The 15473-nt window shown below is 40.4% G+C and overlaps 1 protein-coding gene across 1 annotated transcript in view; it reads right to left on the reverse strand.

Annotated features, from left to right (window-relative positions):
- Positions 1-15473, reverse strand: part of RELN (reelin) — a 298352-nt gene that overhangs the window by 126270 nt on the left and 156609 nt on the right. The window contains exons 9-10 of the mRNA XM_087765536.1: positions 9432-9528; positions 6427-6667 (exon numbers count right to left, since the gene is read on the reverse strand). Of these exons, the coding sequence (XP_087621662.1) occupies positions 6427-6667; positions 9432-9528 (338 nt within the window). The remainder of the gene's footprint in view (positions 1-6426; positions 6668-9431; positions 9529-15473) is intronic.

The raw sequence follows: 15473 nt of genomic DNA on the forward strand, positions 1-15473 counted from the left end.
CATGGAGGTTAACGCTGGAGCAGATATCCACCTGCAGCCCAGGGAGGACCCCACGCTGGAGCAGGTGGATGCCCGAAGGAGGCTGTGACTCCATGGGAAGCCCACGCTGGAGCAGGCTCCTGACAGAACCTGTGGACCCATGGAGAGAGGAGCCCAGGCTGGAGCAGGTTTGCTGACAGGGCTTGTGACCCCTTGGGGGACCCACGCTGGAGCAGTCTGTTCCTGAAGGACTGCACCCCGTGGAAGGGACCCACATTGGAGCAGTTCGTGGAGAACTGTCTCCCATGGGAAGAACCCCAGGCTGGAGCAGGGGAGGAGTGTGAGGAGTCCTCCCCCTGAGGAGGAAGGAGTGGCAGAGACAACGTGTGATGAACTGACCGCAACCTCCGCTCCCCATCCCCCTGCGCTGCTCAGGGGGAGGAGGCAGAGAAAATCAGGAGTAAAGTTAAGCCCAGGAAGAAGGGAGGGGTGGGGGTAAGGTGTTTTTTTTAAGATTTGGTTTTATTTCTCATTACCGCACTCTGATTTGATTGGTAATTAATTAAACTCATTTCCCCAAGTCGAGTCTGTTTTGCCCATGATGGTAATTGGTGAGTGATCTCTCCCTGCCCTTATCTCGACCCACGAGCCTTTCGTTATATTTTTTCTCCCCTGTCCAGCTGAGGAGGGGAGGGATAGAGCGGCTTTGGTGGGCACCTGGCATCCAGCCAGGGCCAACCCACCACAATATGGAATATCAGGATGTTTGTTTTGAAAGAAGACTATCCAATGCCATTCCTATTAATTAACAGAGTATTCAGAGATTTGGAAATCTGCTCTGGAACTAGGGGGGTGGAATAGCTTAATCAGCCTTTCTTTTTGCCAAATTCCTAGGCCTGCGTGCATGTCTTCCCTGCTCAGTGACACACGACAACACAGGTTCAGGAAGGACTCGCAGATCTAGGATGTGCATAGCCCTGCTCTGCTCAGGGTGGGGTGAAAGGTCACGGAGTTTTACAGACACATTTTCAGCGTATTTTTCTGAGTGGAAGTGTTCAGTTCTCCCGCTCTTTTCTTATGCAGCTTTCTCTTCTGCTAAACTGGCGTGCATTTCTGGGAAATTAAAATGAGCTGAATGGTGATGATCTGTTAACTTAAGGGGCTTACTGTATCAGGATATTGGGATTGGGACTTTTTCAGGATTTATTTGTCATGTCCACAGTAGTGAATAGCACACATCAGGTACCATTCCCTGGTCCTAAACCCAGCTTGCTCACTGAGGCTGGCACAGACCTTCCCCCCTTGCCGCATCCCATGCTAGGCCAGGCTGCATGCTCGCAGCTCAGCAGCACAGACAACCTCGGGTGTAGTCCCCACATCCTGCAGACCAAGCAAACTAAGCAGACCAGCTGGACTGCAACCTTCAGCCACCAAGTGAAGAGCGGCTGCAACTACTGTGAGACAGCAATTCCCTAACTGGACTCTTCTCAAAGGTGAGAAGTGTCACTGGGTTAACAGGTCACGACCAAGTACCTGGCCATTCTAGTGTCTGTAATGACCTATACTGCTTTTTCCAAGATGTGGAAAAATTCCAGAGACAGGTGGTTTGGTTTCAATGCTATTTTTATGTAATCAAAGCACTGCAGAGACATGAACTATAAGACTGCTGAGGTTGTCTCCCTTCTCAACCTCAGTTTTTGAGCTTGCACATCCAAACTTGGCCCAGGGCAATCAGAGAAAACTAAAAAACTTGGCAAATGTTGTACCTCAAAACACAACAATTCCTGATCAAATATATGAGATATATGCAGTGTCTACTGAAAGATGAGATCACTTTTCTGTTCTATAGGAGTAGAGATCCAAGAAGCGTTACTGAAAGGAGAAGATTTCATCTTTTCCCCCAATTAGCTATGAAGTCTTGAGGTTCACAGACCTTTAACAGAGCACAGCACTGCTTCATGCGTTTCAGCAGTCTCAACCACCAGTGCAACATCCTAACCATGCTTGGTTGTAAGGCCAGCTCAGAGCTGTCACTGGAAATATTGAAATGCAGTCAGAAATTTATCCTGTTCAACACCCTTCCACACAGTCCAACACAGATAAATACGTTCCAGTGGATCCAATTAATCTCCTAAGGGTTGCTTGGCCTTGCTAACAGTGTCTTTCTTGTCTTTTGCTGTCTTCTTTGGAACCGAAACACACAAATTCAGTGGCTTATCTCTCAGCTTGCTTCCTATTTCAGTAGCCAGTTCCAGCTGCGTCTGCAACGAGCCATGTGCTTTCAAACAAGTAGCAACCACTCCTGAGCGCAGCAAGAAACGTAATGAAATTCCTGGTCCAAGCTCAAGCAGACTGGGAGAGGAGGAGAAATTGCCTCCCAAGCTGGGCACAAGCAAGTTCCCACAAGTGCTTATTGAGAACGCACCGTCCAAATCCACCAAACTGGACTGAACACATCGGTGCATAATTACCATTAATGCTTGCAGTGTCCACTCCAGTGACTGAATCGGTCACAGAATCTAATCCAGGACCCGGACAACAGTCTTCATGGTACTACTTTTCTTTGTTTCAGCTGTCTTTTTACCTTATTAATCTCAGCAGCTATTAATCTGAGCAGTTTTACCAGCAAAACTCTGGATTTGTAATGTTTGCTATTTATTTTAGTAGACCTCAAGTACTGCCAAAGTAAACCTTCTACAGAAAAAAATATACTTTCCTTGCAACTTGATAAGCATCCAAAAAAAGCATGTAGCAGGTATAACAAGCAATTCTAAAAGCCACCTCCTGAGCAACTATTGGGAAAGAACTTGCTGAACCACATCTATTTGAGCAACAGCAACATTTATTCTAAACTACCAATGAACCATATCTTAATGGCTATCTTTACTAACAGAGTAACCCACTAAGGTGACAAAATGGTATTTAATGAGAATTCCCTTAAAAGGTTTGGGATGGCTGAAGGGACGGGTGGGGTGGGCAGTTCCAACGTGGCAGGACCATAACGGTACCCAGATTAGGCCAGGGACCGTTCTCTGGCCTTGACAGCAAATGACACAGCAGAGTTTGCACCCACCCGGGCAAACTCTCTCCTCCCAGAAGAGCGGTGTCATCCCTGCGGCCTCCTGGAAACAGTCCCTGGACCATCCATGAGGGTACATCCCTTGAAGATAAGCCTGGGAGATTGCGCAAGCCAAAGCCAAGCGAGGGGGTGTTGTAACAACTAAGGTGCGCAAGATCATGGGCTCATGTTCGTACCCTTGTTTGCTTCACTCTCTACCCTGGATGTGCCACAGAGCCTCCAAGGAGAAGGTTCCACCATCTGAGCAATGCCTGCTGGGGCAGTCCAGAAGTAAACACTTAGAGAAAAAGTAAACACTTAGAGAAAGACTGTTTCTACTCCTTTTTTTTCTACCAGAAATAACTATATATTTTTTCCTCTTCTTTCAGTTCTGACTGCCAGCTGGATGAGCTACCTCAGCCTGGCACTGCCCTTCCACCTGAGAAATATGCAGTATCAATCATTCTGGGTAGTGAAAGGTGGTGAGCAAGAAAAGATGAATACAGAAAATAAGCCCAGTACATGGAAGAAATTTAGAAAGATTATTTTTCTTGTTTCTTTTTGTTTTTCTTAGTATTTCATTCCCTCGGTCCAATGAAATTACTTATGTTTATGGCACAATTTAGGAAAAGAGTTGACCCACGGTTTTGTATATACTAATCAAAACTGAGACAAGAAATAACATCCAGAAATGTGACTGTTTGTTGGCATTGTCAAGGAAACTCATAAGGAAAAGCACTGAAGGAAGCCAGTGAAGAAGTTAACACAAACTTCAGGAAAGATTTTCAAGGCCAATCTAAAATACTAATTGACAAAGGACAGGAGGATATGAATTGAAACTTGCATGGCACAAACAGGCTTGGATGGCAGAGAAAGGTCTCATCAGCTTGAAATGGAGTTTGGCAGAGTGATAGACTGTGAGTATGGGAACTTCTTTAAAAAGTTCAGAGGTGACAGTTATAAAATGTAGCACAGTATAGCAATGAAATTTACTGATCCCTTAGTAAAAATATAAGTAAAAATTTAAAACTGCTATACAGCCTTTCTGAATAAACATCAGGACTATTTAGCAAGTTTTAGATGTCTGGGAAGCAAAAGGACTTGTAGGAAAAAGAGAACCAGAATTAGCTTTGATGCAAGCTATCCCTGTAGCACTGTCAGGGTTTCTCCAACATTATTTGGCAGGCCAATGCCTTTGGCTATGATAGAGAAATCTCCTAAAAGCTTCCCCCAGTTTCTGTGAACTCTTGCAGCCTGAGAGCATTAACAATATGAATCCTGTGAAGATGCACCACCCATTGCTGCCATCATTCTGCCATTATACCGGTCAAGTTACCTGACTGCTGTGAAATGCCGCTTGAAACAGAGGTGACTGGTGTGGTTACATTTAAAATGTGATGTAATGTCATCAGCACAATGTACAAAGATTCTTACCTTTCTAGTTGTACAAAATAGTGTGTTTGTGATGAACTGAGATTAGAGCCATGATAAATGTTTTAAAGAAAATATTAGAAGTTTTGTAAAGTTTTATATAATGTTCCAATCCTGAAAAGCACAAAAATTCTGTCAAAAAAATGTTCTTGGTGTTATAATGCTACGACAGGGTCTATACTGAATCTGATGTAAATCTTGACCCAATTTATAGTTTTACTTTTGACATAACATGAAATTCACATTGCAAAATCTGTTCAAATCATATTTGGCAAGATTGTTCCTGAAAATTTGAGGAAAACTGGAGCAAAAACCTTAAAAATGAAATTTGAGTAAGGGAATGCTCTGGTGACAACCTAGATACACTAAAACAGTTTGAAATAACTACAGGGTTCCATGAAGAAAAAAAGCCCTGCATCGCACATAGCCTTAATCCAGTGTGGCTACACCACAGCTTTACACATTGCCTTAACCTGGTGTAAGTGGCTACACATAGCCAAGCTGGGAACAGACAGATGCACATTTCACTTGTCCCTAAAACAAGACGACCTTGGAGGACTGGCAGGTTGGTGAATCCTCATTCATGTCTCATCTAAGGTTTGAGCTTGAATGGGATTTCTGTCTAGAGGCACTAAGTGATCTCTGTGTTTAGGTCTCTCATCTTACATGTAACCATAGTTGTGTATTGACACAAACTGGCTGAGCTTAACTAAAAAAAAAAAAAAGGAAAACAGAAAAAAAAGAGGTTTACTTGCTAAAATTTAGACACCGTTTGTACATGTTTCAGGAGGAGCAACCAGTGTTTAGGCTTGACCAGCTGAGAAGTAACTGCGCCTATGGCACATTAATCCTTGCTTTGCATTCACACCTTCACATGTGTGGCCTGGATTTTAAAATCCAGAGGTAACACTGACAACACAACAAATATGAACTGACCACAGAAAATTACTTAATTAAATACACAGGACATTATTTGATTCTAATATCTCATATAAAAACTTTGTCATTGTAGGTTAAATGGTCTTACTGAAGTAAAAAAAAAAGTCAATATGCGGGTACTATGAGTAGATTAGTGGGAGTATTTATTTCTAAAAAGATTAATCTGAGGCCATTCATATCAGGTTCTGTGGGAAAAGGATGAGGCCATAACCAACCTCTTACTGCCCTCAGTATTAGACATCTGTTTCCTGTGCAATTGCCAAAACCATTACCAGCATCATAAATGAACCCCGACATCAAAACTGCCTTTTTTGTGAATGAAAAATAGGATGGAAACAGAAAGTCATCTGCTGTTCAACTTCTGGCTGCTTGGAAACATAGAAAGCAAGAATCCAACTGATTTCCAGACGTCAAACAACTCTGCATTTCAAGGAACTTTGTGCACAGAGATCTTGTAGGGCTCCTTAGAGTTTTTCCCAAGGTTGTATGATCTTGCTAGATCTCATCTATCAAAGCAGGCTCTTAATGAAAAAGAGACTTTTAAGGAGCAGCATGAATACCTGAATGCATGCTGCAATGGAGATGTGATATTCATAGTCAGAAAAAGTGGGAAACGGTAATTTTTAGTGATGGTTTGTGATGAAGCGAGTAGTGGTAGCCAAACAACACCAAAATAAACAAACAGGTAGATTTCAAAATATCCAATGGAGAGACTTGAATTTGTTTCAAAAATATTGCACTGTTTTGCTAAAAGGAAGCTGTTTCCCAATTTCTGTTACATGATCTTTGACATGACAGTATAAACTGTCATTTGGTTTTGGTCATGGCAGAGAAGTTGCGTTGTTCTAGATAGCCCCGATGGGACAGAAAAAAGGTAAAAACAAAGTAAAAAAGAGCCCAATTCTAGAAGCAGATGGAGTGGCCTAAATACCCTTGTGTGTTCAGAGTTTGGTTAGATGTTACTGTCTTCTACATACAAGAGTAATAATAACATTACGCCATAGAAAAATCAGACTAACCTTAACTGTGGCCCCAGGAAAGAAAAGCCAGTTGCCAGTATCCACTGGATCAAGATTATCTTCTAACACAACTTTTCTGTGAGCAGCATTTATGATCAGGATGTTGTCCAATGCCCAACAGGCTTCATACACATCACCAGCTTGAACATAATCCTGTTTCCACTGAAAATGGATGTTCTCCCCTTTAGCATCTTCAGGAAGGTACAAGATGTGGATGATTGTGCTGACATTGGAAGGGGCACTGAAAAACAATGATATGGAATTAGACCAAGTTTAAGCCATAGTCAGGAACACTTCTCCCTCATTTAACACATTTACTAGGTATGACACACTTGTGCTGATGTCCCTTGTATGCTGATAAATCTTCTATGGAGATCAGAAAATACTTGCCCTGAGGCAGAGTCACACTGTGCCAGGCAGTGCACACACAGCCCAAACAGACAGCCTTGCTTCAAAGAAAGTGCAAGCTAAGGCAATAAATAACAGATCAATGCAGATGTTTGGAGAGCAGTAAGAAAGAGCAAGGCAACATTCGTACTCGATGCTGGTCACAGCTCCTAGGTGACTTGGCATTGTCAGGTATTTTGCAAGTATGGCCAAAAGGAAATATTAAGAAAGCACTTTACAAAAACAGGTCTCCCAAAATGTGATTTTTGCATGAGCTTTCACCAAAAGAAATTCCTGACTTGTGGTGCCTCAGTCCCTCATAGACCTGGATGGAGCAGAATGGCCAGAGGGAAAAGCTGGGAATTTTCTCTGACAAACGTGTCCTTCCAATCCCACGGCCCTGCTGTCAGGATAAGTCTGTGGATGGGGAGGACCAGGTTGCCTTTCTTTCCATGTTGTGCTTCAAGAACAATACAGAAGAAACAAGCCATTTGTCCTCTCTCTTGCTGCTGAAAATGGAAAATGTGGGGAGGAGAGGCAGACCTGGGGTATTAGTATTAGGCAATGATCAGGGCCTTGAGCTCCACTTCCCAGTGCTGTCCTCAGAGCTGTGAAAGGACTGAGGTTCATCCCGAGCTCTGGGTGAACGTCTTTACATTGATCCTAGCAATGAAAGGACTGAGTTCTGTGTGCAAGGAAGGGATGCTGAGAATTATTATTTTTGTTTTATTAATCATCCAGCAAGGGAATGATCTACATTCAAACCTTAGGCTGCAAGGAGGTACAAAATTGGGGTTTGCAAAATGTCAGCTACTCGACCTTGCCTCTGCCTTGGTAGCGATGCTTTGGTGGGTTAATAGTTTGTCAGAGACAATCCAGAGCTTTTAGGGAAAAAAGGCACCAATAGCTTGCTTCTATAGGAGAAAACAGAGGAACTTCTCTTTGTAAATCAAAATATTAGAGTGTAGTGAAATGTCAAAAAGCAACTGTATTTGGCCCATATTCACACCCAGAACCTGCCCCCACAAATCACCCTGCACTTGCTAAATGTTATGTCTTTCACCCTCCACTGCAATGCTGCTCTGAGATGTTGTCCTCGCTTCTCCCTGAGCCCACACACAGCACCCGCCTTCCCTGAGAAGATCCTTCCCCTCCCTCCCCGGGAGTCCAGACCTGAAATCCCACCGACACAACGCCTTCCCTTCACAGCTGCTCTCCCATCCCACCTCTCCACATTCTCCCACTGTTCCCTGGAGCTGCATGTAGCACAGTGAAAGCTGCTGAAGCACATTCAAATATACACTGTAATTCGTACGGACCACAGGAGCAATGAGCATCCTTTCATAATTCATCCTCTCCACTTTGTACCACATTGCTCTATTGACCTATTTTCTATTGCCGGCTCCAGCAGTCGAAGTTAAAGCAGCACAGACAAACTGTATATGCACTAACTTCAAAAAATCTGGGTTTCAAGGGCTTGTGTTTGTGCCATCACAACTCTTGAGTTTCCTGGCTTGCAAAGCTATGAGGGTAGCTGAACCAGACATACAATTTTGTATCAATGTGAGAAAAAAAAGGTGTGTGGTTACTCTGAGGCAACTCCAGTGGCTGCAGTGAAGCTCCTCTTGCTTTATATCTTTCCGAGATAAGAATTAGCACCATTTGATTTACTAAAATGGTTAATAATTTGTGCCTTTGTCAACAAAATTGCAATCCCACTCCCCCAAGGAGTGGGAGGATGAGATACTGAAATCCACAGCCTTGCAGCTAGAGTTTTGCTTACTCATCAGAAACTAAGTAGCTTTTTGCTCTGCAAATTGTCTCAATGGACTGAAAATAAGCTCAAGCAAAACACCTGCGTGGCACAGACACTAAGGTAATGCAGGGAGGCAGACTGAAACACTATGAGGGCACTATGTATAAACAGCATTTTTTTCTTCCCTAATTGTACTTCTATAACTACGTATATATGCCAATCAACAAAATACCTTTCCCAATATTATTTAATAAAATGTCGGTTCTGCTCTCTTAGAGAAATCCATCTCTGATACTGATTCTGCTTTTAAAGGTGTGCATGTTACAATAAAAGATTTTAAAATCCCTATTCATAATCCTTTGCACTTTGATGTAAACCAGTTTGTTCAAAAAACAAGGCATAATTCACCATAATGTTGTTCTTACAACAGTGTTAGGAGCCAAGTGTTCATATCAAACTATAAACTATTTTTATTGAACATTTTATCCTACCAAAGTAGAAACTTGTAACACTATAAATTATGGCTCTTGCTGCCATTAAAATTGGTGCTAAAATGCAAAAGTCACCAAAACTTTGGTTTTTCAGGCACCTGAACCTGCTGGTTATTGGAGTTGCATTTTATCTCTAAAGTCATTCTCTTCCTTACCTCCTACATAATCAATGGATGAAACTGTGATTTGCCAAAACCAGTGGCAGTTCTGCAATTAGCTTTAGTGACCATAATTTCACCCCTCATCTTTTAATGTGTACGAACAAGTGAGAACTGAAACGTTAACAATTAAAACAAGTTTTAAAAGACCCAGGTTTAAACACCACCTGCTCAGCTAGAAAGCATGAAAATGATTAAGAAGCTGTAACAAACCTAATTTTCTCCAGCTGAGTCCAATCTGCAGAACTGTTCTTACTGTAGGACACGGTGATGCTGGGATCTGAGTAACTGAAGCGACATGAACCCGATCCTGGGAAAAGCAATAAAATCAGAAGTGTTACGACACAATGAAGCAATAAATGATCCTCCAATAACCACAGTTGCTGACTGTGCCTTTGTCACATCATCCCTTCTCCTGATTTTAAAGCATTTTGATTGATGATGAAATTTCCTGTGATCTGTTGCTGAAGGTAAACACAAAATAATGCATGCTTTATGAGTCAGAAATAAAGTAGAAATGATAAATCACAGCAGTGCTGGGTAATCTCTGCAAATTTCCCAAGGGAAACCAAATAAATTACTTAACGTGCCCCACTGCAGGAAAAAAAACTACTATATAATGTTTAAACAAAACCTTCTTATTAGAGAATAATCCACATAGCAGAATTCATAGGAAAAACATTAAAAGACTGTTTTTCATATTACTATATAGGAAAAAAAAATCTCCAGAACTAAAAACAGAGTGATAGGAAAATGTATACAGAATTACTTGAGCCAAGAGCAAATGTGCTTTAGGACTTTAAAAGAATAAAGACATTACAAAATTAGTTATTTTAAGGATGCCTGAAGAGAATTAAATTAAGAAATCATCCAATATACTCACTAGAGCCTATAATTAATAATAAACATTTGATGCTGATTTGGGAATCTCAGAACACTTTACAAAAATGAACTAATTAAGCCTTATGGCACCCCTGCAAGGTAGGGTAATATATTTACTTTTGATTTATAAAAGGGTGCCTTCTGGGTGTTGTCACAAAAGATAAGCCTAACAATTAATAAAGGGGACAGTCAAAATAACAAAAACTGGGATTGAAAAATTCAACTTAGAAAACATTATAAACAACCTGAGTGGTAATTAAATACACTAAAAATACTATTTTTCCTCAGACACCAGATAATTCATCCATCTCAGAAAATTGAACACCCAGTGAAACAGGCAAATCCTAACCTGTGCTCCAAAGATCAAAATTTCTACTTCATAAGCAGGTTAAAAGGTGAGATTCAAAGCAGCAGACACCAGCTACCTTCCACGTTTAAGAGAAGCAGCTCTCAATTAAACAGCACCTCTGATGGCATCAGGAGTACTGAGTGAGCACCACAGCTTTGCTCACAGTAGGAGTATGTATTATGGGTGCTCTGAATAGTATGTTATGTTTATGTGTGCTTCAGATATGTTCAGTCACACTGAAAATTGTGTATATACATTTTTTAATATATTTAAATGTATATATATGTGAAAATATATATACATGGATGTGGAAACTGCTGACCATAAAATACTACCATTTTCTAACTCGGGGTACTTATTTTTGTAATGAAATAAATGGCCTGATTAAAAAGGTGTTAACCACTTGTACAAGAGAACAGCTTACACATTTTAATGGGAACATATGTCATTAAGTACACTGCTCGCAGCCCCAGCTCCCCCGAGGCAGTTCACATTTGCAGCTCTCAGCCCTACAGAACTGCTTTTCTACCCCGAGATACACATCACATACCTCTGCAGGGGGAAAAACACCCCAAAACATGGGATGAAATCCGGTCTCTATAATTTTACCTGATACATCAACTAGCATCCTGGAAATGACCCACGAAGTTGCTTTCTTATATCTTTTACTAATGTTAAATTGTAAATAGAGGAACAGATACTTCCGAGCCACTCCAGCTGTGTGTGGTACGTTCAGCTGGTCTGACACGGATTCTTGCTGTAACGAGGCACAGAATAATTAATACTGCAAAGGCAGCAGGCCTTTGAATTACCAACCATGTACCCAAAATGACTACAAAGCAACTGTCTGGTTATATTTTACTGACAAGGCATTTTATTTCTATCACATTAAAACCAAATGATGTCAGGAAAAGCCTTTACGTTTCATATCTGTCCATCTGCTGAGATGGTCTACTTTACTGAGTGACATCTGCTGTCAGTTCCTACTTCTCTGGCATTTAGGAGTTCCAACCCTTAATCACACTCGTTCATTTTATTTCGGGGGAATTCAGTTAAAAAATCACTGAACTTCAGCCAGTTTAACCACTTTGGCTGGCCAGAGGCTGTGAGGCAAAACAGCAACATACTGAGTTTTCTGTTAGACAGAAATTAAAGGAACATAAACAGTAAAAATAACCAGCAATATAGACTTTATAGCACATGCCGTTTCAGTTAGTGTTACAATCAACTTTTGGTAGAGCGCTCTTAAACAAAGCCAAGTCCAAATATGCTGCTAAAACATTGGAGAATGTGATATTTGCTGCCCATACTGTAAAGACGATACGAAATGAGTGTTCCCTGTCAGTACAATCAATGTGAAAAATGCTGTCTGCTAAATCTGAACACCCTCAAACTATGCAATGAAGATCAAATTTGTTGCTTAAAAGAAATGGAGCCACCAAAAAAGGGCTTTGCAAGGTAGACATGGTATCTCACTTGTGTTATCGGAAGGAGAATGATGGAGACAGAATGAAAAGAGGAGAGACAAGTGCTGGGTTTTATTATTTTAATAAGCAGGACAGGTTGTATTAAGACTAAAATTAGTTTGGGAAAGTCCTCAGGGCCAATGCATGTAGCAGTTACTGGCTGTAACAACAAATGTGGTTTTATGTTCTTGACTCAAAATTATAAGATAGCAAGATTATTTATAATTTAAATATCTAATTCTGTAAAACTTGAACTGACAATAAAAAAAAAAAGAATGAAATTCATCCATTTGAAAAAATCATCATGATGTTCAGGCACTGTTCTTTGCCATTTGAACCATCTTTTATAAATATGCAAGCAGCACATGGATCTGGTACTTGCATCTTTTACAAAACCAATATTCATCCTAGCTGACATTAAGAGTTTCTTCCCAAGAAAAGGGAGGGAGGTCAACATATAACTGCGCTCCAGGACAGGGTTTACTGAGGTGGTACTGAAAGCCACTGGCTTTCAATATAATTTTCAATATTACTTTCAATATTACTGTTGCTTAATACTACTACTACTCCTCCATATTACTATTATTTCAGGAATCCTAAACTAGCATTATTTAAAATAGAAATCTGTAGTTTGGATGTTTGCCTCTACCTTGACTGGCAAAGCTATACCCTGACTTTGTAGATGATCAAAATTCAAGTAGTAACATAGCAGGAACTGAAGGCAAATTCAACCGGGGAAGGGAAGCGTCCTTCACACTGCTTCCAGAGACGGTAATGAACAGTTTGTCAGCTCCGAGCAGAGCAGCAGGGCCAGGATGTCATGCTGTAAATCTTCATATCCTCCCGTCCTCCAAAGAAAAAGTTGTACAAGATGACATAAAACCTTCTGAATGAGATTAGAACAGGCTTGTTTGAAATCAAGAATGCCCGGGTTTTGAATTAGCCATGAAAATGGAAACATGCACAATGATTACCATAAAGAAGTCTACATTAGTAAGTTACTGCATTAGAGAAAAATGCCGTTTCTTTCTTAAGCCGAGTATGTCACAGCAAACCTGATGCCTCGGTGAGGTTATTGCTAACTAAATCCGACTAAGAATTAGCATTATATTTTCAATATTAAAGGCTCACATGTATAATTATCTATTGGGGGGGGTGGGGGTGTGACACACACCAAACCACCCCCTAATGAAGAATAGCCTAATTTTTTCTCTACATATATATAGTCAAGCTTGTTCTTAGGTTCCAGGAACAAAGTATTTTTCTCCTTTGGAGTTATTTTACTCCTTTTGATAGGCTTCTAGCTGAAGTTCATAGAATTCTAAAACTTTTGAAAAAAAAAGCTGAAGTAGAGACAACCTTCATGGATTTAATTTTAAATTATACATTTGAAGCTCAGACAGCAATTTTGTCTGTTATCAAAACCAAGGAGCAGCTTCTATTACAAAAACCAGCTATTTTCATATACTCAATATTCTGAAACACTGATTTATTTGGTTTGCCCTTTATGTGCTTGGATTTTGCCCCAAGGCAAATTTCAATAAAATTTGCTCCAAGTTGAATCCAGACATTGATGCTAATCGGGGAGGGTTTTGACTGGCAACGTGTGGGAATGCTAAACAGCTCCTGACCACTGCTTTGTTAATTCTACCTAAACTAAACAGGAAAGATTAGAAAAAGGAAACAAAATTATGCTTCTCAATTGCTTTGCTGCTTCTTTTGGAGGATTGATAACCCATAGCCAGGACCTGATCAGCACTGACCACCTGCAACATGTCCAACTGAGAGGGTCATGACTTCTTTGCCATTTTTTCTAAGTCTCATTAAGCTGATTTTGGTTTCCTTCAATGCCATCTAAAGAACTAGTGAGTATTTTACACACGTTATTTTTTAAAATATCATGTAGGTAGAAGTACTAAGAGCACAGTATTTCAGGAGAGATGTTATGAAGGCACTTCATATCAGGTATTTGTATCCAGGTATTCAGTTATTTGTATCCAGGCTGACAATGGCAGGCAAAAATTAATTCTCACTACAGCTTTGCCTCCAACTGTGTCAGATTTACAGAAACCCGAGTCATACGGCTGTTGGTCTCTTAAGATTTCTTAACAACATTGATTAGAAGCTGGTGTTTTGCTGAGATAAAACTGGGTGCCATCTGCAAGGGAAGCAATATTTTGCTCCTTATAGACTGTGACGTCCTCCGCCTCTTGACAACCTCTTGATAGTTCCTGCAAGTGCTTCTGTGGATAAGCAGATGAGATATCTAATGCTGCCTTTAAGGGAATGAATCTAATGTGGAACTGTGCAAGAAAAATTCACACAAAAAACTGTAGAAGGGTTTGAACTGTGACCTGTATGTGGCCTGAAAAACAAAAGGGAGCTGAAAAGAACCGCGTTTTATCTAATGCTAGAAGATTGCATTGATTCATTTTGCTAATGTGATGCAAAATGATTAGTGTTTGCTAAGGATTATGATTTGCTGATATCACTTGAATTAAGCCGAACTGGATAGTATAAATTACTAGTGGTCAGATTTGGCTGGCTTGCTAATAGTTTTTTCCAAATTAATGAACCATACGGTCTAGTATAATGAACACTCTGCAGATCCTAATTTTTTTTTAGGTGTATGTTTATATTGGCTTCTCATCAAGAACCAGACGATTTTAACCATGCTAAAAGATGGAACAGTTTGTTCTGGATATACCAGAAACACTGGTACAAAAATGTGCAACTCTGTGTTCATCCCATTCTGCCTCTGAAAACTTCCTCAAGAGAAGGTCAGAAGAGCATTTTCGTTTTTCCTTGAAGCCACAACTTTGAATTTAGTTACAAGTGTGATTTTTAATTATAACACATTTTAGTCTTTAGACTATTTTTTAAAAAGTTTGTCTTTGTTTATGAACTAGTTCTATTTTAAGTGTAAAAAAATCTTCAAATTAAAAACTGTAAGAACTGTATTCTATTTTGTAATTTTAGTCTACCTTTTCATGGAAAGAATTAAATATTTTTATTGCTGGCTACGTTTTTCTCCCTTGTGAGAAGAAGATTTTGACTATCTGCACCCCTGTACGTGTTCTGATAAACAATCTGAAATAAATATCTGACACTAGAAAACAAAAATGTCAATGGTATTTGCCTTTGGTAAAAATCAGTTCTACGCTAGCATTAGTGAGAATTATGAATTTTGAAATGCTAAGTCTCAACTATTTATTTTCAGCAGGTTTCAGAGAGCAGATAACTTTTGTTCCACTGGCAGCTTTAGGCTGTTCGATTTTGGAAATGCTGGGAAGTTACATCTAAAGAAAAGTAAAGAGTTGACAAGCATGCTAAAAGCCTCCATCATAAAACTGTAAAAGATGAGAATAATAATTAGTAAATACATTTGATAAAAATTAATCAGAAGTGAAACCCCGAGTGGAGGGGGCCCTGAGCGAGCTGCCCTCACCCAGAGGGTGGTCCTGGCTGGAGCGTGGGGGGAGCACTGGAGGAGGTGACCTCCCGCGGTCCCTTCCCACCCACCTCTTTCCAGGATTCCCAAGAACAGTGAATGTCCTT

Source organism: Nipponia nippon, unplaced genomic scaffold (genome assembly GCF_047370975.1).
Source record: "Nipponia nippon isolate SJK-2023a ecotype South Korea unplaced genomic scaffold, ASM4737097v1 scaffold_3, whole genome shotgun sequence".
In the NCBI taxonomy this organism is placed as follows: Eukaryota; Metazoa; Chordata; class Aves; order Pelecaniformes; family Threskiornithidae; genus Nipponia; species Nipponia nippon.